The 24,047-nt window shown below is 42.0% G+C and overlaps 1 protein-coding gene across 2 annotated transcripts in view; it reads right to left on the bottom strand.

The window, feature by feature from the left end:
* Positions 1-20,524, bottom strand: part of lmo1 (LIM domain only 1) — a 37,982-nt gene extending 17,458 nt beyond the window's left edge. Inside the window, exons 1-2 of one of the 2 annotated variants that reach the window (XM_086026372.1) lie at positions 19,677-20,524; positions 3,451-3,510 (exon numbers count right to left, since the gene is read on the bottom strand). In XM_086026372.1, coding sequence (XP_085882498.1) covers positions 3,451-3,510; positions 19,677-19,698 — 82 coding nt within the window. In that variant the 5' untranslated portion in view covers positions 19,699-20,524. The remainder of the gene's footprint in view (positions 1-3,450; positions 3,511-19,676) is intronic. The other variant, XM_086026373.1, reaches the window with a different exon arrangement.
* Positions 20,525-24,047: the final 3,523 nt, after the last annotated feature.

Here is a 24,047-nt window from a genome sequence, read left to right as displayed (position 1 = left end):
TGTCTGCAATAAGCGAGCCCAAAGTTACCCAACTCGCAAATTGCACCGGTGTCACGCAGGCCCCCTTTAAGTGAGCCTTTTAGCCTCCTAAAGGACAAATAAAGTCCATTTAATAACTGCACTAAACACTAATAGTCTATGTGTGGCTGACATTTGTGTTCGTACTAAAAGCCCCCCTCAGGCCACTGCTGGTACCGAGGCAGGGGCGCGCAGCTCCCCTCTGCAGCACTAACAGGTCTGCCACAGCTGAGAGCACCACACAACAGCTCTTAAGACACTCTCTCACACACTGAGCTATTGATCCGTCTAAAAGAACACACAGTGGACGCCACTTGCCACTCTCTTTCAAAACACAACGTCCACCCGCCCGCCCCCAAAAATTGAACACCCAGAGGAAGGGGGTATAGTGGGCGAACAGGGGGGTGCTGCCACAATTTGGCACGTGTGGCTATCCACCTATAAAGGCCGAGGTGTGTGAAATCGAGTTCTGCGCATCTCCCTGTTTTTATGCTTCAGAGATAAGTGAAGGAGAGCAAATGTCTAGTGTTTGACTATCACGCGGATGGTGTGTTTGATTTGGTTCACGTGCTGTTTGTGCTTGATGCCCAATTGTAAACTCAGCTTCACTTTGTGCACTGTTTCTCCCTGCTTGTCATGTTTGCCCTTCAAAGAGATGTTTTTTCGAGCGTGTGTTAAACAACATTGCTCTCTTAAAGCTATGTCTTCCTTGGAAACACAAAGAACATAAACATGTACAGCAAGGATGGGACACTTGAAGAAATGTCCTTGGAAAATTGAAGTGCGATTAGCAGTTTGTTCATTTTAATTGGAAGGAGGGAAATTGTCAACAAAGTGTGTTGTTGCGCAACAGAATTTTTCTTCCAAATGTTTTTTGAAGAGTTCTCTTGTGGTATTACGTTGGCATTTTTTCGATAAATGAAATGCTGTAAAGAGGAACAGCAGTGCAAAACCGCATACAGAAAGGCAAATCATTCTGAGGCTTCAAGCTAAACCACTTCACAGTGAAATAAACAAGCCAACGAAAACAAACTCCATTCTCTAGATTTTTGTTGACAAAAATAAAATTGTTCGCATGTAAGAGTCGAGCGGATGCATGTGTAGTAATACGCTAACTTAACCAGTCACGGGAACCTCACTCCATTTACTTATCAGTTTGTTTGATCGGATATGCAGGCTTTCGAATATCATTAGTTTTGCCTTTAGTTCAGAAATAGTTTCGACCAAATTTTGTTCACCAGTCTTTTATATTTCTACAGCAGCCTTCACAGGCACCAAATTAACTTTGTAGAAATGTAGCTTTCTGTTGGTTTCTGAAAATGAGCGAGTGATTTTGCACCAATACTCCAAGAGCTAGCAACTATGTGACCTCCAAAATGTGAAATCTAGAGCAACAGACCTTAGGATTAAATAATACAATGAAACTAATATTTTCAGTGAATTTTAGCCAGCCACTTACAATAGTCAAAGAACTCTCTATTAGTTGCCTTCATCCGTATCAGAGGTGAAATTAAAATGAGTATGTGGTGTTAAGACGTCATTTATTTATTAGATGTGAAAAGTAAAGGCTAATTGGTCTTGTTCTGCAGTGGAATCTATCAATTACAGTTTGGCCTTTCCTCCGTCCCACCGTCCTCGAAGCAGACCCCTTGAAGTTGCTACATTATGATCACAAAAACTTGCTATAAATACCAATGTTAGGTGCAAATGAAGGTAAAAAGCTTCAAATTCAAGCCACAGTGGCTGAGGGCAGACTCTTCTCCCTGCATTTCATGGCTTGTTAGGGGAGCTCTCTGCAGGTATGCCAACCATCCTCCTCTGACAGGCTTCCACACAACTACAGAGCAGTCATAATGAGGAGAGAGAAAATGACTGTGTGTGTGTGTGTGTGTGTGTGTGTGTGTGCGTGTAGGGGTGTGTGTGTGCGTGCGTGTGCATGCACATGTGCTTCATAGTCTTTTGAAAAAGAAAACATTTAAGTCCCTTGGGATCACAAAACTCTTTTAATTTGCCTTTCATGACAACTAATTAGGAATTCCATTCAAAATCTTTGCTTTAAATAAGATAACTAATTATACAAAAAGGTCGTTCCTCCACCTCCGGAGAACTACTCCTAATTGGTTGAGACCACCACATTCTCCTTATACATATCACGTGTGTGTTTTACATCCTGCTTGAAAAGGCCAATGCTTCCAAAGATTAACCTATCTTGGAATGACTGGATTCTGCCTCCGCTGGGTGCCTGCTCGCTTTAAAGCCTTGCTCAGCTCATCAATGTAAAACACCAACACTGACTTTAGTGTTTGAAGTCAGTCGCACATTCATTTTGTCTTGCACATGCCCCAGTTGTTCGGGAGATGTCTCAACTGAGCCAGCATGAACTTTCAGGAATTTAGTAGGAAATCAGACTACATACATACAGTACAGCGGACCTTGACTTTTTGCCCGGGATGGGGACCAAGCCTGACTCCGACCATGAATTTCCGCGATAGGTGATGCTCGCCTAATATTGATCATAATTAGGGCTGAATTATTTTGAGGAATAATTTATAAACTGCAACAATTCAAATGCTTACAAACATCTTTAAACATTGTGTGAATTCAACACACCATTTTTTCAGTGTATATACACAGACCAACGTGGTGACTGCGGGTACCAGGTCGCCCCAAAGGACCAGATAAGTAGCCCACGGGCCTGTTCAAGAATAGCTCATGAGTGATGGGACATTGTGATCTTCTAGGAATGTTGTATAAGTGATTATTTGAAACTGTAAACACGTGGTGACATACTGAAATAAAGTGTTGCATGTTGGTATAAATGTTTCCCAATTATTGCGACAAATCATTAACATGATCAGTGCCTTCACATAAATGAATATAAAACACAGTAACTCATTTATCAAACTGGTGGCCCTTTGCAATAATCAGCAGCCAAGAAGTCGCTCCCAGCTTCAAAAAAGGTTGAAGAGCCTTGATCTACTGTGGCTCTACTGTGCTGTACTGTAGTATTTGGCCACGAAAGCTAAAAAAGTTTTTATTACTTTTTTTGCCACATGACAGAACATCGCCCCCATACAGACACAAATAAAGGAGGATAGGAATAAACAAACAAATAAAAATCTGCATATCGGTGATTTTGTGAATGCCAAACTGCAAATATGTGGGGGTCCACTATAAATTGTTACGACTGGCTTGGTGCACTTTGTGTGCTTTAATGCCTGAAGATGTGCTTCTAAGCTAATCAATAGTGAGTTTTTGTACAGAACCCACTAAAAATGACTATAAGGAAAAGGAGTCACATGTAACTGACGATACTGTCTTGAGTTTAGCAAATAGCTCAAACTCATTCAACAAATAACTCAGACAAACAATTATTTTATCATATAGAATTTTTTAAAGAAATGTTCTTCAAGCCGAGAGACATTTTCTTACCGCTCAACACACTTGGGGTGTCAATTTGGGTAGAACACAACCTCCCCATCGGCACCATCCCTGGGTGAAAAACAACGCGATAGTCAGGCAACCAGTTCACAGACGGAGAGAAGTAAAATGACTTTTCATTTAATTGTAGTCACAAAAGGTACGAGGTGTGTCAGAAAAGTTCCAAGTTTCCAATTGTCCAACTCCAAATTTTCCCCTTTGGTGTACCACTCTTTCCCAGTCTTCTCTGCCACACCTTTGTGCACTCTCAGAGGATTTCTTCCAGGACCCTCTGCATCTCCGTCATCACAACCACCTTGATGTTGTCCATGTTTTCAAATCGGATCCCCTTAATGACTCCCATGATCTTGGGGAAAGAGGGAAAATAATCACACCGAAATCACACAGCCAGGTCGGGAGAGTAGGGCGATTGCTGGCTTTATCATCCTCCGGAAGGAACTGTCAGATGCTCACAGCAATGTGAGCAGGTGCATTTTCTTTAGATGTGCTAGTTGATCGACTGGCCCGCAGTGAAGTGGGCAACGTGGTAGTTTGGATTTAGTTTTCTTGTGTGTGTGACACAAGTCCTGGAACCTTTCTGACACCTCATATGCATCTCCACATCTCTTTTCATTCTCTAGCAAGAAACATTTTGCCCGTCCAAGCAGAGCGACACAACTTATCCATCCACAGAAGGAATTAAAATGCTATTAGTAGTGTTTGCAAAGGCCTGTCATGGCTCTCTTCTCCCATCCATCCACTTCCTTTAAGATCATATCTTTCAACAAAATGTACTGTAACTTTTTATTTTCCAAGGGTCTGTCAGAGCATGTATTTTCCATTATGGCGATAGCATCCGATTTTCTGTGTCACCCTATTTAGACTTTACAGCTATCACCTCATCACAGTACATTTTTGATATATTAAAGGATTTAAAAGAAAATGCATTCCACGGAGCCCTCAATGGTAAAGCGAGAAAGTGGAGAAGTAAAATGATCACACATGCGTGACCAGACCTGCATAAGCCCTTTCAACAACTATTGATGAAATACATTTCTGACTTACTAGGATTTAGTATTCATTTACATGAAGATAATGATGATGATGGTGATGATGATGACGATGATGATGATGATGATGATGATGATGATAATGATGATTGTTGGTATTTCACATCGCACTCTTTTGGCTACTATGTCGATGCATTTGGGGTTACAAATTTTTAAAATTGAATTTGCATTACTTTTGTAACATAGCCAACCAATGAGAGACAAAGCAACACTTAATATGCTGAAATATGCAAATATTTAGCGTCTTAACGATGACCGAACTGATAAGAAAAATGGCACCGTAATTGCTGAATACTTTACGGTTAATTAGCTTTTTCTGATGAGCTAATCAATCATTTGCAGCTCTCTTTTCGCATGCCTCATTGTGCACAGGGTACAATTGAAAGGAAATGGATGCACACTCTCAACATCCTCCCACACTTGATCCCAGTGGAACATCTGTTCTTCATGTCAATCAGCCTTAATAGCAGAGGGGACAGTTGCCTCTGATTGTGTGTTTTGTTAAAGGCCATTTTTGATCAATTAAAAGCCACGATGCGATGCACCCTCTGCCAGTTCATGGGGAGTTAAAGGATCTTGATGAGACTTGCTCAGCCTTCCTGACGCACGGGGAGGGCGGTGGTCTTTCAAGGAGGTGAAGCTGGCCCCGGGTGGGCTTTCTCCCAGGGGCCCCCAATAATTCCTCGCAGCAGCTGCAGCGAATATGAGCCACAGGCCAGGGAGATGCTTTGGCAAATGACATGCTGCGCGTTACAAAATGGGTGCCTACAGCCGAAACAAAGTGCATTTGTCATCATTATCTTTCACATGTCCAGCCTCAATATACTCATAAATAAGACGTCAACCACACACTGATTAGCCAACCACCCCCCTCACAACTCATTTTTTATGTTACGAGTAAACACATCGCAAAATCATAGTGCCGATATTTTGACCGCCACTCGAGAAGGAACACAGGCTAATTTGCGCCTTTTAAGTTTTTGTCCTCTCTGCCAAAGGTACATCTATGGGACTACACAATCAAATCCATCCGCGGACCTGAGTGTCTGCTCCCAGCGTTAATGGGGTGCTCATGCAGATGTCTTGCCATTGTGCGCATGAATCAGCCCCTTTCATTGGGCTTCTGTCATTGCTGTAATTGAGCCCATGGACACGTTTCTCTACTGCCAAGACAAAAACACGAGACATCTGTTAATAATATCTGCTGCAAAACACATGGCGGTTGAAAGCAGCCTGATGAGTACGTTTGCGATGATAAGTCAAATAAAGAGTACTGATTCGCTGCGTGATTCATGTTCCCATCCTTGGTTGGGGGGGGGCATGTGAGCTCCGAGTCAAAGAACAGAAATGCGTGAACACACGGAGGCAATCACACTGACGCACCCTATTAAATTAGGCAGTTTCTCACCGAGCCCGAGTCAATATTACGTTTCATACTTTGCATGGTTTTTTTTTGTTGTTGTTTTTTTTTTTTTTTCAAACGCAACCCTGTGAGAGCCCTCTATGTTACTGTACGGCACAGCTACATTTCCAGATGGTGCCGTATGAATACCGGGGTCTGTGAGGTGATTTCTGGGACTGTATGCATGCTATGATTACAACATAATTAACACCCGCAGTAAGTGGGAGCGAGCAGACAGGGCTTGTGCGGATGAGGAAGGGGCTGTTCATTAACAAGATGCACTCTCTCAAACTTTGCAGCTTGCTGTGGCTAATAAGACTCGGTGAAACGGAGCCCAGCCGTCCCTCGCATTGACCCTGGCACTGCCTGGGATAAGGGAAGGTTTTGTCTCCTGGAATAATTGCTCTTTTCACATGTTACAAGTGTCCTGACCCCCACTGTCTGCAGCCACTTTTCCTACCATAATTACTGCTGATCCGCTCCAAATGAGTCAGCCGCATTAGGGCTGCAATAACACTGGCCCGGCTTCAAGCGCGGCATGGGGAGTCTCAGCAGAGCAGCCTGGAACAGGACTGCCTTTTCTCCCGGCCCACGGTCATTTCCATCACGTCAGAGGTGCATTTCTTACACTTGAAGTCAGCACGAAGGCCCTGGGCCCTTTTTCTAAGGCTTACAGGCGGCATTGTTAGCTCCTGGTGTTCACGGCACACTGTGGTTTGGCTGCAAACTCCGTCCCAATTAACGGAAAAACTTCATTAGGGTGTTTTTTTTCCACACTTTTCAGCCCCTATTATTTTTAATTTATTCACATGGGGTTAATTAAAAGAAATGTATCACAGACATTTGCAACAGCTTTCTAATTAAATTCATAGCTGCTTTTTTTTTAACACGTGAAACTGGCAGTTTCCAAATTATAACAGAAGGGGACTTGTTCCTTGCTCAGTAGAAGGGGAAGATTACGGCTCAGCAAGGTAAGCTGTCAGGAAATAAGAGTGAGAGAGTGCGAGATGGCACCAGAAGAAGCTGAGGAAGGGAAGAAAGGATGGCAAACATGTACTGTACTCATCTCTCAATGGATAAATCTCAAACTCTTGAAAGATGGAGGAATTCATTGGTCCAAAAGCCAACTGAAAATGAAGTGATCTTGCAAATCAAATGTGGTGATTTTGTTCATGATCTGAGATTTGTTGTGCCAATTTTGTTTGATGCTGATGCTCACAACTACTATATACTTCTACTATCGCTACTACATATATAGGAGATGTGGTAGAAAACATCCAGGATTGGTGTCACAAAAGATATACAGTGCTGCTTTGAGATCAAACGAGTGTTCCAACCTAAACATTTTTCAAGATAGGAGCCAACGTTTGGATGATTTTTTTTCACATTGTGCATTTAATTAAAACAATCAGAGGTGGGCATTCCATCCCAGGAATGGAACGGTCACATTTTGTGGCCGGTCGGACGCAGGACTCTTTTAAAAAGGACGAATCAAGCAAGGACGGAGGTAGGTTTTCGTCCGTTCCTCTAATCGTCCCTAACCGGTTCAAGTCCCGGCTGACGTGTTGTGTTGGGTTCTTTTAAAAAGCAAGACTGCCTTGCTAAGCCTGCGCAACAGAGGAGCGCTCTTTTTCATGTGCATTCCCTCCCAGCAGTATTGTTCTCACAGGCATAGGCTGCCCTCTAGTGTGCCTGCCCATTTACCTGATGAGAGAAAAAAAATACTAAAAGCTATGACCCGGAAGTGGAAGATGTTCAATCTCCTCCTAAAATAACATTGCCTTATTTTGCATTTAATTATTTTTATTACGTTATAACGAAATAAAAATGTAAAACCTGCAACAAAACCCAATAGTATTGTGTTATTACGCAATCTTAAATATTCTCGTGATGTCCTCTGGCTTGCTCCGGTCTGCGCTTCACTGTCATCATCTTCATCATCTCATCACGAGGCTGGCTTAAGCCGGCAGCCAATAGTTGGAAACAGTTTAATCGACTCACGATACTCCCAGCCGGTAAGTGGATGCACGGAGGAAATTCTTTCCGTCCGGCCAGGAGCTGTCAGATGCTCAAGATATTGTGAGTGGCCACGCGTTGCCCTGCCACAACTCTTGCCCCTTCTTGCGCACTGAACATAGCAAAACACCAAATAATTTTTTTTGAAGATGTGTACATGTGCATTGAAGGTGGTTTGGGTTTGAAATACTGAATATCTTGACACCGGTCCTGGAACTTTTCTGACTCCACCTCATGAACTACAGCACCTATATACACAACTCTGCTAAAACATTTTAAAAGTTTAGACGACAATGACTGGGGCCAAACGCGTTTTAGTCCACATTAAAAATGCATATAGGGGGGAATTAAATGGATCCTTCGAAAGTTTGTGTCACTCACGAGGTCGAGAAGTAGTGTTCCAAATCTTCCCCACTTCCCAGCAATTACTGAACACTTATTATTGCCAAGGAAATGCTAGGAGACAGGTGTGTCATTCAGGGCCCTCAATGTGTCAAAAATGGGTTGGGGGAAGAAGGAACACCACAACGCAGCGCACCGAGGGAGGCACTTTAATCCTGAATAATGCAGATTCCCCGCAGGGGGCAGTTATTTAACTGCACGGGCTTCTAATGTCATTCGAACACGTACTTGCGCACCTGACGGGGTAAATAATGAGAGAGGTCTCTTGGGCAAAAATTTGTTCAAGAAGATGAGGGTGACATGGTATGGTTTGGACATGGTGGTCAGTCCCCGTCTAAATGATGACCTTATCTAAACATTTAACTCACCAACCATAATGGTAGGTACCATGAGATCCAAAACAAAAGTTCTACTTTTGCATTGATAAGGCGTCTAACAGACATGTCAATTATAGGAGTCATTCATCCATGCGGGCGTATTTTCCCCAATTGTCAAGGTGTGTATGGGGGTAGGTGGGAGATTTCTGACTCACAATCACAAGCTTCATTCAGTCTGAAAAAATGCCCCCCATTATTTGAATGCCTCTGTCATTCGCCCCATCAACCCCCCCCGACTCTGCACGCCACTGGCTTGAATTAATCTGTCTACTGAAATCAATGAGAAAAATACATCCCATGGAATACCTTGCAGTCATCTACTGCCATGCAATTTTAGTTGTTTTTCCAGGACTCTTTGATACAGGTTTTGTGTCAGGCCTACTAAGAATGTGCACATGTACCTCACACAGAAGGGAAATACACTCAAGTCGTATTGTAAATACTGTTCTCTGATCAAATCACAAGACAATGCAATGAGAGCCAGTTGTCTGTAACAATCGAAAACAATTTAACAAAATAAAATGTGTGAACAAAGAGACCCAAATTCCCGATTTAGAGTAGTGTGTGTTGTGTAGTCATTTGCATACAAATTTGTATGTAGCAAATATAATGTGTTTAGCATTGATCAAATCAGCAACTTCAATATCCGAGCCCTGGTAGACTAGCTTTAACAGGGTCAAATCGCCATTTTTAATTCGATGTTTGAGACTTGATTGAGTGAAGGTCATCCTGTGAGAGATTACTTCTCAGCATGTTTGCTTATATGAGCCAAGGCATCCAAGGGTGGTGTATTTACCAAGAAGATGGCTGTATGATTTAATAAAAGCAGGGTCCCACAGTGCTCATCACTTTAATCCTCATTAGAAATCAACTCTCAATGTGTCATTCTTCATTTGAATGAATGTTTATGACCTTTTCTTTATCTAAATGATAAGATGTAAAGGTCATTTGAAGTTGGAATTAAACTACAAGGATTGCAAGGGTTGTGTAGTGACACGTGTGCCTGACTTGGGTGCAGGTATTGTTGTGTGTATCGAAATGTCCTGCAATTGACCGGCGACTAATCAAGGCTGTCGCCTGCCTTTCAGCCGAAGATGGCTAGGTTAGGCTCTACCTCTTCAAGACCCTCAATAAGGTACATAAGCGGTCCAGAAAATGGATGTAAGATAACAATGCAATGACACTGATGCAGCCCTGCTGGCAGCACCTAGAGTTAGTGGGCAGTCAGTTCAAGCAAAATAGAACAAAAAACGCAGAAGAAGCCCTTTTACACATTTTGCCATAAGTGAGATTTTTTTTTTTTGGGGGGGGTTTTCCCCCTGACGCTGTTTGGTATGAAAAAAGGCACTAACATGAAATAAGTCGTTCTGTCCTCCCACTAATATTTGGGCTTTGGTGGAATGATCACAACTGTAACCGACGCACCTGTGTAAAGGAGAATACTGGAAAGGCGCGACGGGGGTGTAAAATTTCGCAATCACCACTTGTCTCCCGCCATCTATTTTGCAACAATCACAGCTGTAGGTTATATTAAGCACCTTATTAAAAAAGTTTGTTTACACTGATGTTTTAATGCATTAAAAAGAACCGGCTTATTCTGATAATAAGGTAAGTTAGTGTAAAAAAAGAGAATTCACTTCTTTTGTTTTACTTTGTTTGCAAGAATATTAAGAGAACTAGCTTTTAATGATATCAAGGTTGATTTTGGAATAAGTAAAGTGAAGCTCACTTTTCGCAGGTGGTACGTTCCAAGCCCACCCTCAATAGCTGTGTGTGATTTACACAGCCATTAAGCCATTATGACAGTCTGAACAGCTCAATTCCGATTTTTTCAAATGCTCGCTTTCGTATGTGGTTCTAGATCGGATATGAATCCGATCTTTTCCAATGCGTTCGCGGTCTGAACGGCCAGGCCGCATATATCCGACATTGACGTCATCCGGAACCCAAAATGCGCTCCGCGCAGGCGGAGTTGCAGTGCTGGCAGCAGGGGGATCGAATCTGCAAAGTTGCTATGGACTTTATATTTTACTTTAATTTAATCCCACTTGAAAAATGAAGCATAAGGTGAACATTTATGGCGATTGTAGTAATTCAGCCACGGCTCAGATCGATTCATTTTTTTACACATGGTTGTGACGTAGGGTTGCCAACCGTCCCTTGAATAACGGAATCGTCCCGTATTTAGAAATATAAGTACGCGTCCCGTATTGAGTTGCTAAGGGACACACTTTGTCCCGTAATATTGTTTGGGTCAAAAATAGTCCGTAAAATGTCCATGGAATTAATGAACAACAGTTGTTTTTAAATGACAACTTATGGTAATGGTCCTAGGACCTCTCTGCTCTATGACCAATGAGCTGACAGCATATTTTTACACGAGTATGACAATACCGAATCCGCCTATCTTATTGGTCGAGGTAATGCCGCTTGCCAAACTCGATAGCGAAAGACAAACAAAGCAGCGTGAACACGGTGACACTTTTTCGAGCAGCAATGCGACCGGCAGAAGCACTAGTCCTCCGCAGAAATGATTGCAAAAATACAGAAAACTCGAAAGCAGAAAACACATGGGTCGAAAAAGTGAGAGAAAATATTTGCCGGCGCACTTTTTCCATAGTCCATGGTGGACTGACTGACCTCAAACAAACATGATTTCATTGGTGGAGACATACAGAAGGCTCAACAAAACTAGGGGAACCCGAGACAAATTTGTTGTCCACCAGGTAACGCCAGAGCTAGATATGGTATGTACGATATGTAAATAATTATTTTTTTGAACCCTCTGATCAAGGTTAATATGGGAATGTGCAATGAATGTCAGCATTGTGTAACATGATAATAACAAACATAATAATTTTGGGGTGGAATAAACAAGTATATTGAACAGACGGGTAATTAATTGATTGATTGACATTGATGAATAATAGCTAAAGAATACACACACACACACACCCCTACACACCGCCACACACACACACAGCCTTACATTAATTACATTAAGTTCAAACAGATATGCATAATTTTTACTGTATAGACAGTCGATATACTACACTTTCATTATAAATATAGTAGAGAAACAGTAAAAAAAAAAAAAAGTTTTATTTTTCTCTTTTATGATCGTTCGTCATCCAATCAAATTTGTTTACAAAGTTCTGGTGGGCGGGACCAGAGCTAGCAGTCTGGTTCTGCCAAGGCAGAAAGCTCTTTGCCCGTGGCAACACATAGCAAAACTTCTGATTGGATGACAATACAAGCTTCTAAATTATGGATTAATAAATATATTATACATTATAAGAATACTTTAGCTTGAGGATCCATACTTAAAATTGAGCACTCTGGATCGGAATATCGATATTTTGGTATCGATCTACCCATCCCTAGTTGAAGGCAGTCAGGTTGGCCGTCCCTGCCGATGAAGTGTCCCTTATTTATTTTTCCGGAAGTTGGAAACCCTATTGTGACGTGACATCATCGTTAGTGATATCTCCATGAAATTAATTATTAAAGCGTTGCCTCGTGATTTTCCCCAAATACTGTATTTATTTCTACCACCTACCTAATCGCTTGACTGTATAAATGCCCTGACACGCTGGACCACATTTGCTTCCGCAAACACAACATCGGGAGTGACGTCGTCTCTTCTTCTGCGCATACAGGTCACTTTTGTGACGCATGTGTTCATACAGCAGGCAAGACCGAGGTCGCATTTAAAATGTGCTATGAACGCTTACACCAAAAAATTTGATTTTTAAAAAAAATCCGAATTGAGTATTAAGACCTGCGGTGTGAACCTAGCCTAACTTTTACTTTGCACTATGTCAAGGACTTAAATGGCACATTAGTCCACCAGGATTGTACCTTTGGCTACAACGTGATGCAGTATTCTAGTGAAGGTGAGCCTTTTTAAGATAAAAAAACCAAAACTTTAATGTAGTTATAAGCCGACGTTTTATTGTCCGTGTCATCCGCTGCTGCAGTGTCGAGAACACTCCGCTCATATTAATTTCTGAACGCAGCTATTTACTTTCCCTGTACTGCCTGCACTGAGTTCCATTTTTTGGGGTACTCAGAATAACCGAACGACACATTTGAACAACGTTCTGAGTTTCCAAACCCACGATGAGGTGAATGGGTTTTTTTGACGGTGATGAACTCCAGGGCACGTTCAGAAATATTCTCAGAGCACGCACTGATTTGCTCAGACTGTACGGAAACTCAGAGCATTGTTGAAATGTTCCTTTTGGTTATTCAGAGTGCACCAAAAACGGAGTGCCGTTGCACGCTCCAGGCGCTCCAACTGGGGACACGGTGCACCAGTGTGTCAGGCAGTCCAGATGGAAAAGGTTCAAGCACGAGCCGCTGATTAGCTTAGAACATAGGCTGCGTTCGGAAAATAAATAAATAAGTGAGCTCTGCCTCTCTGAACACACACTCTCACGGGCTTCAGAGTGAATTTCCGAACGCGGCCCAGATGTTCATGGTCTCGGTTTTTGTAAAACAAATGTCCCCTAAAAAAAAAAAATTATATTTTGCGACTTGTGACTCAAGAAAAGCCGAAGAAGAGGAAGGAAATCAAACGGTCCGAAAATAGTGGTGACGAACTTGTACTTTAGAAAATTGAGCAATCAAACCATCCTTGCGTCTTTTATCATGGAGACTTAAAGTTATGTAAGTTAAAAACTTATTAATACATTTTAAAAATGCAGGAAAAATTTAGCAATAAGTTTGCATGTTCTCCCCGTGCCTGCGTGGGTTTTCTCCGGGTCCTGATTGGACACTCTAAATTGCCCCTAGGTGTGATTGTGAGTTCGGATGTTTGTCTCTGTGTGCCCTGCGATTGGCTGGCAACCAATTCAGGGTGTCACCCGCCTACTGCCCGAAGACAGCTGGGATAGGCTCCAGCACGCCCGCGACCATATATATATATATATATATATATATATATAATTTACATTTAGGTTGCAATCAAATTTACAGGCATTGTTTTATTTACATGTTAGGTGGAAGACAGAGTGTAGGGTTAAACTATTTTAAAGTTAAACTTAAAAACTATTTTCACAAAACAGCTTTTATTTATTTTAAGTAAAATATTATGTCTTTTCATGCAGGGACCAAAAAGGAACCAATAGCCAGTAATGCCCCAATGTGCATTTTGGGCATCTTTGTTATTTGAGAGGCCAACTAAAAAGGGACCATACTACATAAATAAGCCTGAGGAGAAATAAACTTGCAACACAAAATGATCTTAAGAACAGAAATATGCTGCATTAAAATCAACAAAATCAGTCTAGATTTAAATTGTAGAAATGTCATAATAAAACAACACATCCCCTTTTCCCATCAGGAGTAACATTTTGCTAGGTTCTGTCTTGCTGCCTGTCATTCTATGTAAAATTATTTGGTGTTTCACTTGACTTTTGTGTCTCTTTGTCCTTTTAAAAATAACAGCTTGCTGGAGGAATAATCATCATGACAGTGTGTAATTCCTAGCCAGGGTGGAAAAAAATCATTGCAGAAAATGTGCATGAGTGAAACAAGTGAGTTGCTCAAATTTGTGTTTGTACTGTAGATGCACCAGTACTAATTATTTCCCATACTAACAGCAAGTGGCAGACTCTATAAATTATAGGGAGACGTCCATACTGCTGGGCTACCTGATATTGATAAACACTTTATTTATTTTTTTAACACAAACTAACAATGGATGACTCACACATTTTTAGTGGGGGATTTTCTGCTTGCGCAACATCAACATTCCTCCTGAGCGTGTCTGTGTTTGTTTCAGATCAGGCTGTAGTACATCTGGCCTCTACAATGTGCTTTAATTGTGCTTTAAAACTAATGAGTCACCTCCCCGAGTCAGCAACCTGAACCAAACGCACATACAAAGGAATATGATGTTTGTTTTTGTGCGACATTATTCAAACACAACTCAACATTTTTCAGCTAATCTTGGAGGAGGCATGTGGCCAATCCAAGAAAGAAACCATTACAGTGGTGCCTTAAAATAAAAACTCAAAACACACATATCTCAAATGATCTTTTTTCATTTGAAATGAATGGAAATGCTGTTAATTGGTTCCAGCAAAACTAACATTTTTGCTTGTGTTTTTTTTTTTTAAACGAAAACCATAACTTGGTAATATTGTACGTTATAAAAACAAAGAAATAACATAGTTAAATATAATGTAAAAAAATTTGTTTTTCCATCTGGATTTAAATATTGCAATCAAATTCATTATGCTGCTCTTTCTGGTGTGCCCGCCTTGGCCACTAGCAGGCACAGTCATGCAGACACAAACGAAGAAGAGTACTTCTTATATATTACTACTGTGGCTGTGATGCTGCAATGTCAGTCTTTTTTGTAGGGGATAAATAATACATGCCTACGAGTACTATTATATTATCTGTCTAAATTTGTTGCCCCATCGTTCCATGACAATCGGTGTTAACAGTTAGCATGTCAATGGTGTTTCACATTGTTTGTTAGCATTAAGCTAAGCACACTTTCCAGAGTCATAGGTACTGTTTGTGGTTGTTTTACATACACTATGTGTAATTCTCAGTTTTATTGTTAGTTTGACAGTCCACTTCAATTAGGAGTGGCATTCAACAGCTTGAAGCCCCCTTTTTGTTTTGAAGAACTGTTTGATATTTGCCCAACTGCTGCTTGTTGTGAAGTGAGAAGAAGAATCATCTTTATTTTTCATGTACACACACGTGACCTCTGCATTTGACCAATCACAGTAGTGGACACAGCAAACACACTGTTAAAAGTTGAATTCAGTTTACTGCCCAATACGACACACTTATTGTCATCTTCAGCCGTTTGCCAGATGTCAACCACTCCCTAATGTAAATTATTGCCACCGCCACGACTGTCATGAATATTCTTGCCAGTAACTTCCACTTCCAGAGAAAGTTTTGAAATTACTCTTCCACATAGTGTACTGCATTGTTTGTCTTGCGTACAATCAGTGGCAGATTCTGCTATGTGTGATACGTTATGTGCGACCACACAGGACGACATTTCTAGGAGAGGCGAGGGCAGCAACACAGGCAAGTGAAGGGTATCAGGCTGGTGGTTGGGGGCATCACTCAAGCTGCGTACAATACGTACGGACCGGAAGATGGGGAACCTGGCTCTACATGGCAGTATAGTCTAGTGTACTGAGTGCACTCATTGGTCGTCAAACCTCCGAATCGTCCTGCTGAAACTGTCACCAGTCTCAATCCAAGCGCCAGTGCAATAAAAACCGTGGACAGTGACAACATTAATTGCAACGGTTGGACGAAACAGAAGGTTAGACAATGGCTGCCGAAGGCCTCCCGGAGATCATGTGTCCCTTGCCACACACTGATGACAGCGAGCCTAACATCCAGCCTGAGGCAATAATAAACTGGATGCTCTTACAGCTCAAGAGTGCATAATTGAGTTTTTGCATCTTGCTGATGAGTGCAGCCGTTTGCATCCGAGGCGAGTGAGCGGGCCGGCTCGTGTCTCAATTGAGGCCCTATAAATTCTTCCAAGATTGTGACAAATGAATGATACACATCTCGCGCACTTGAAAACGTGAAACAATCACAAATGATGACGATCAAGAGGTTTAATGGTGACAGAGGAAATTATCTCCAGTGAGAATTCAACGGAATTAAACACACACTGCTCACAGAAGGGTGCACGTGTGATTTGCTGACAACAGCTTCAGGGTATTGGTTGCAGTCAAAATACTGAGAGCACAACTCACTTGCACTGGCAGGAGAGAAAAGGCTATTGTGACATGGCAGTCGATGATTAAATAAATGACAAACTTCCTCTTCATGAATAATTTTAAACAGAACACGAAAGAGTAAACCCAGTATGTGATGCGCTATATTGAAAGTGAGAAAAAAAAAAACACACTCCTGGTGACTTGTGTGTTTGTAATATTGTTCAGGCCCCAGAGCTCACAAACCTGATGTACTGTAATTTCAATATTTGAAATGGGCAAGTTTAATTTTGAAGTAAGCGCAAACCAATAAGCTGAGAAAATAGCAAACACCAGCGAGCAAATTACATTCCTGTGGAAAAGTGAAAAGACTTAAGCAACATATAAAAGTAATCTCCAACTGGAAATTAGAAATCAACCCTGAGAAACCAAATAACAGAAAAGAAATATTACTGTCCACTTTCTGAATCAATATAACATCGCTACAAGACAGTATTACCATGGTAACACCGGTAAAGAATGAAGCAATTCTTATTATTTCAAAATAAAAATGTGAGCCTGGAGCCCAAGGTTTATTACAGCCGCTGACAGATCACCAGTCTGTGTTCATCTGAAGGATTGCTTTTCAATCACACGCTTTATGAGTGTACACATTTTCCAGGACAGTGTGATAAGGGAGCCGTAAATTAACCAGCGCGAGGGAAGCAGAAAGTTATCAGTCGCTGGAGGATTTGGCTTCTGCTTAAGGTCAGCGTACACTTAATGTGCAGCGGCGAAAGAACGGCTGAATATTCAGATATTTAGGCGCACGTGTACATGACGCGAGAGGTAAACGTTAAGATGTTTTACTGTCACTTTTAGAAGCAAGTTTGATGCCTTGCTCAAAGGCATCGCAGTTCCTCCTCCGATCAGCCGAATTGAACCTATTTGGTCATGTGCCAAACTTGTACAAACTCCACCGCTGCCCTCGTCTGCACCTTTACCCACTGAACTGATGAGTGCGCCAACTCTCAGAAACACATATTGATTCAGATTGGGTTTGTAAACTGTGGACAAGACTGGCAATCATGAGCAGGCGCTAATGTTGGAAAGCCATTATTTGTGGTTTGATCCTGGGAAGCCTGGGAAGCAGTGATTCACAACTGGAGGACAGGTAGTAAAAACGGAATTTCGCAGTTATGTCAAACTCATTTGATGCAACTTCCAGTGGTAGAAAACAAAAACACCACTGCTAATTTTAGACCAAAAGAGGTCAGACTGTTAAAATTGTTATGGGGGGCACTTGGCTGCCTCCTTCATTTCCAAGAAGACAAACTATATATGTAGGGCCTTGCTAAAAAGACGGGCTCAGCGCTAAGATATAAGGCAAAATATGTGGCCACATTCTGTGGTGTTTACTGTATTCATTTTTGTCAACGCACTTCTCATGTTCGTTTCTTAAATCAGCTGCTTTGGAAGGCACTTTGAATAAGTAAGAAAGTGGAAGTAAGTTTAAGTAACCTTTGAACAATACCTTTTCTGTATTGTTCTTAACTAGTATAAAAGTTATTGATGATAGGAGAATGCTTTCAGGGTGACACACGAGAACCACCGCAGAACATTATTACACATTAGGAAGTTGACATCTGTCAAACAAGCAACCCGCACCTCTTTATGCCCAACAAAAAGAATATGAATCTTCATGCAGAAAAGCACACTTGTAATTAAGAAATCATTAAAGGCTGCCATTATGTGGCCACCCAAAACTGCCCCCTTCCTCGAGCAAGCGCTGAGCGGATGCATTATATGCGAGAAGGTTGAATTGACAAGCCTATAACTTTACAGCCAATAAACGTTAAGAGGCTCTGTAATGAGCGAGACCAGAGCGGAGCAGCTCTGTTGCCAAGCGGGCCGAACTGCGGGAGGCGCTGGTCGGCTCCAGCAAATAAAGGGTGAAGCTTTTAGGCAATGAGCAGCAGGTGATCTCAGCTTTTCTGCAAGTCCTAATGCTCCTAAAAGCCACTCTCCCTGGTTCTGTAATTGGGCATCAGTAGTTAATGTAGTATTGACTGCATTACATGCTCTTGTGCATCCTTTCCCACTAATGCCATTTGCATCACCTTGTACATTTACCATATTGCTTAGCCAATAACTGTTAAAAGCAATCCGGATCATGAATCATATAAGGAACTTTTAGCCGGACAGACATTCAAAGCAGACTATTTACAGTTCAGTTAATTTGGGTACATTAGCGGCACAGCGTGGATGTCGCCAGAGAGGCCAATTTATGTCTTTGCCTCAAAATCGAATGCTTTTTTTTTGACGCCTAAGTGAAAGGATGCACTGCTAAGAGATGGCAAATATCCATTTTCAAACATAAATAATGGGCTCCAAATGCATCCATTACTCGCCGAGGAAGAGCCCTGAAAGGTGCAAGAGCTTTATATGCTACACGTGGTGAAATAACAAAAATTATTGTACATTTCTGGTGCATCTCAGCAGGTGGTCAGCACAACAAGCACGGTGAGAGTCTGTGGAGTGTGTTACAAGACAGAAAACTTGGTCTCAGAGCTCAAAGTGCTCTCCCACATGTACATATATGGTGTCTGCTTGAATATTAAAAGCATAACACATTAATGGATTTAATGCATTCACAGTACACTGAGCATCATTTAGACCTGTGGACCAGCATGTGATAAATGCACTGCACGTCTCCACGTCAGCTTGAATCCAAAATGGAACGTCATTAGAGAGGCGAGTTTGATTTAAATTAAAATTAATTAGATTGCCTCGCCCATTAACCCAAATACATTGAAATAGATAAGTAATGCAAGTGGGCCTATTTGGATGGGAAAAGTGAAGTCAAGGCTGCGCGGCGTTATCCATAATTTGCAATCAAGTTAAAAGCACTCTGCTGTCATGTGCCATCCCGGGGAGGCTGTCAGAGGCTGGCTGCCTCTTAACAACTTCACCCAGGCAAAAAGCACTTAGCAGGAGACTTCAAGCTCTGCACATCAAGTGTAAATAAACATTCCATTCAATTCTCTTTGTGCATTTGGGAGAGGAGCTCGCCGTGAGTGCACCTCAACTTCAGGATGCAGGGGGGTTTATACACAAGCACCAACCGTCAGTTTAAAAGAAATGCATGAAATTAAGGAGACTTGATGTGGCTCGAGGCTCAGGGAAGCTTTAAATGTGTTGTAAAATGTGCTGGTAATGTCAGCGGTTACCAGTCCGAGTGTCCGGGATGTGACATCCAAGAGGCGGGGATGTAACTCACCCTCTTCCTTGTCCAGCACCATCGTCCTGAGGAACGAGGAGTCCTTCCCCGGCCGATCCGTCCTTGGCTCCAGGAGGCTGCGCGGCTCGCTCCGCTCGGAGCTTCTCACCGGGATTGTCTTGATGTGGCTGTGCACGGCGCGGGCTATACGGCGAAACCTTGAATCAAACGAACACCTTTCTCTAAAAATAAGAACGGTCGTTACGACGCTGACTGCCGTGGCCGGATGCGCGTCTCCCCACTTGAGCTGCAGCCCAAATAAATAAGCCCAAATAGGCGCTTTGAATGACTTCCATGCGAATAAACGAGGCGAATGGGCGGCGTGAATCTCGACTAACTAGTGCCGTGCAGTGCGCGCTGGAAGGCGGGTGAGGCGCACGCCGAGCTGGTCTGAGCTCTCTCTTCTCCTGGATGTTAATATGCTTCCCCTCTCGCTCTCATTTGCTCCGAGACGACAACTACATTCAAACAAATCCAATTGCAAATGTGACAAAGTGCTCCCGCCGCCTCTGTGCCCGCGTCTGTGCGCGACCCGCTCCGCTCTGAGCAATAAATGCGCCGCGTACGCTTCTTTGCAGCGACCCAAGGATTCCCCTGTTAATTAAATCAATTCATTATGCTCAGATCTGATTAGCAGCCCTTCCCCCCTCTTTGAATCAATTATTCAATACACAAACATAATTGCTTGTGCCAGAGGTGTCTAAGTATTAGCTTATTTAACTCCAAGGACACTAATTACCCCTAGGGCAAGGGAACTTTTCTCATTAATTCTGACAAAACACAAAAGCACAGCTAAGGGAAAGAGAAAGTGCGTGCGTGCGTGCGTGCGTGCGTGCGTGCGCGAGTGTGCGTGCGCGCGCGCGCGCGCCCGTGATAGAAAGCACGCACACGCACGTAAGGTTGTATTGATGCGCGGATGCACGCGCGCGTACGTCAAGGAGAGAGAAAAAGGGGGGAGAGCCAGAAAGAGAGATGTTGCTCCATGCTACACAATGAAATGCTTTCATTATGCTCTTCTCCTTATTTTTCTTGCAGAGTAGAAATAAATTGTCTAATTGTGGTCTACTTAGCAGTTAATTAGCGTCGGACACACTTTTATCATACATGCTGCACAGATACACTCAGCAGATGGGCTGACTTTTTGATTAGTGCCTAGATAGGAGGTTCACTTTCAAATCTGCTAATATAATTGTTGCCTGTCATTGCCAAGATGAAAGTGTTGCTGTTGCATGTCGGTGCCTTAAATAGCACCACTTTCCCTTGCCCTGCAGAGTCTGGTAACCAATTAATGGTGAGATCCAAGAAAGATTAGCCATTTAGGAGAGCGGGGAGGAATAGAAGCACAAGAATGTTGGTTTGTCAGCAGCCAGCGGGCCGTCTATGGTGTGAGCTTGCTCAGTCTGTCCATGCCTTCTGTTACATTTTGCACCGCATATTTTTCGTTATCAAGAGCTACTTCGTGCACACAAAGAAACATTTTCAGAAAAGTACTGTCAACTTTTTCTGTTTGTTTTGGGGGTAGCTCGAGGTGCTCCTTTTAAGGGAACCATATTTGGTCGGTTAAAGGGGGAAATGTTATGGAAAATTGACTTTTTAATTGCTTGTCGTGTGTCTGGAGCGCCTGGCCACACATTAAGTGTGAAACAATACAACCAAGTAAATCTTTGCTTGAGCTGCTTATTTCTCAAAATGGGTCTGTGGGTGAGCCATTTTGAATTTTGGACCAATTTACATAATAACACACCCAGGCTGAGTTTCTCCACCCATGATTTAGCAGCTAGGCTGCTTGAAGCTCTGCCATTTTCAAGCAATGACACTATTATGTTAAAGACAAAAAGTAAGCAGAGCTGCATTTTGGGATGCACAGATTTGCATTAGTGTAACAGTATTAGCTTCTGATGAATGGCACATTCAGTCAAACCTCGCTTTATAAAATTAATTTGTTCAGAGATTTGGTTCACAAACCAAAGTAATTCCTCTCATTTAAGTCAATTGAAGTAGAATTAATCTGTTCCAGGCCTATGAGAGTTACATTCCCCTTGTTTATATGAGTATAAAACCATAGAGTTAAAATGAGCCCTTTATTAAATTGGCCCTATTTTTTCTTACAAAGAGTACAGAAAGTACATTTTGCCAAACAAAATTGTGATTACAGACATGCACATCATGCTCATGTTCGTTTATTTTTCAATTAAACTCAACTCGGTTCAACTTTATTCATAGAGCATTTTACAACAACTGAGCACTGCATACAAAGTGCCGTGCATGGAGCAAAAATTAGTCATACAACAAAAAAAGACAGTTAAAACAAAAAACAAACAAAAATAGCATAAAAAGACAACAAAAACAATTGTTTTTCAACAATGATACGATCAGGATCAGGGTTTGTACCAGCGCTTTGAGAATTGCTGTTTTACTGCACTTCAATGGAGGTGGAGGATGTTGTATTCAAGTTTGGCAATGAGCATATGCCAATGTATGAATCTGCTTGTCAAGTGTAGTTCTGTGGCTTTCTTGATGAAGTACTGAGTTCACCAGTGAAAATATGATCAATGCTGTCCTCATAGAGGCTTGCATGGACTTTGCAGTTTGCATTCGCTTTTTTGTACTCACAGTTTAGCAGGTAGCTAGGCCCCAGCTCCAGCCCTCGTCTCCATGGTAATGAAAGCTGGCATTGGCCCCGCATTTGAGAGGAGGGCTTGAGCAATGGCTAATTTGCATGAGGCAGAACCACGAGGCTCAAGAGATGGTGAAGTCCAAACACTGACGTCCAAACATTGTAAAGTGAACCCTTGCATATTCACAGTTTGGGCATTGGCAAATTTGCAGATTTTTATTTTTTCATTTTTTCTTTTTTCTAAATAAAGTATAGGAGAAAATGGTCAATTACCCTAATTAGAATGTCATGTCATGTCATGTCATCTTCCAAACCACTTATCCTATACAGGGTCGCGGGGAGTTGCTGGAGCCTATCCCAGCCGTCAATGGGCGAAGGCAGACTACACCCCGAACTGGTTGCCAGCCAGTCGCAGGGTACACATAGACACTGTCACTGAGTGGGAATCGATCCCACGCTGCCCGCACACAACTCAGGCGTGTGTACCACTACACTATCAGTGGACTCCTAATTAGAATATAAGTTGTTATCTGGAACAATAACCATTCATATCTTACTTGCCGATAGAAGTCACATGGACACTAAAAATATTGATCCGATTAGGACTTGCATGTTCATGCATCACGCTTTAGAGCGGAACAAATTATTTTGACATGTGCAGATTGACCAAATATCTGTGAAGTAAAAGCCGTAGCGACCTCCGTGACAACATAACATCGCTTCATCCATTTCTACTTTTAACGTCAGCATTATTTCACGTATTTCCACATTTGCGCTGTTACGCCGAGTTAACACTTCCTAATGGAGCTGCAAATGTATCAGTTCAATCTTGCGGCCGCCATGTCTTTCGCTCGCACTGCTTCGACTAGCTTGCGGGAATAACAGAAATGCATATACTGACGTCACAGTCACAGACATGCACGGTAACGACGGTTTGTTACGAAATGTACCTTCAGCCGCTGCGATCGGATTAACAATCAATATAAAATAGCTCTCTCGTTCCGAATTGGGTGTGTTCATCAGCCATTTAATCCAAACAAACGTGTCCATTTAAACGTAGCCACTGTTTGTGAGACCAATCGCTGTCATGGTTTCATGAAATAAAATGCAAAACATAGTCAAAATACAAGCAGGAAGAAACGAACGAACAAAGTAGCATTTAGAATTGTGAAGTAAGAGTTAATGTGCTTTTTAGATATGATTTGAATGAATGTGCCATCAATTACAGTATACAAAATGGTGATCACTCTGGTTGGTTGTTAGCTCGCATCAATCAGCTTCTGGTCAGAAGACCTCCGCTGACCGATGACGTCACGCTATGGCAACTCCAATTGGACAATGTCCTCTTTCACATTAGAAAAAAAGAAATGTGACTTCTAATGTGAACGCAACTCATCCGTGATGTGACACACATGTGCACAAAGCACAACTTCGAGTGACATGCACAAAAAAATGAAATAAAAACAAAACAATGTCACAGTGTTTTCGCAAGTAAATAGGGTCTTGCGTGTATGGGCTCTTCTTATCTCATAAGATCTCATCTAAATCGCTGGAGTAACAAGGCGGGAGGAGGTAGAAATATTTTGGGGAATGAAGCGAAGCTTTTCAATCTCATTTCATGGAGACGTCTACTAAAGATGATGTCATGTTATTGCCGCGTGTAATAAATTAATCATCTGAGTGGCTGAGTTACTCCTATCACCACATTTGTCAACTTTATGCTTCATGTTTCAAATGGGATTCAATTAAAGTTA

This window comes from Filicampus tigris, chromosome 3, assembly GCF_054856515.1.
Source record: "Filicampus tigris isolate MCC_2025a chromosome 3, RoL_Ftig_1.0, whole genome shotgun sequence".
Taxonomy (NCBI): Eukaryota; Metazoa; Chordata; class Actinopteri; order Syngnathiformes; family Syngnathidae; genus Filicampus; species Filicampus tigris.
This window is presented reverse-complemented; position numbering and strand designations above follow the sequence as displayed.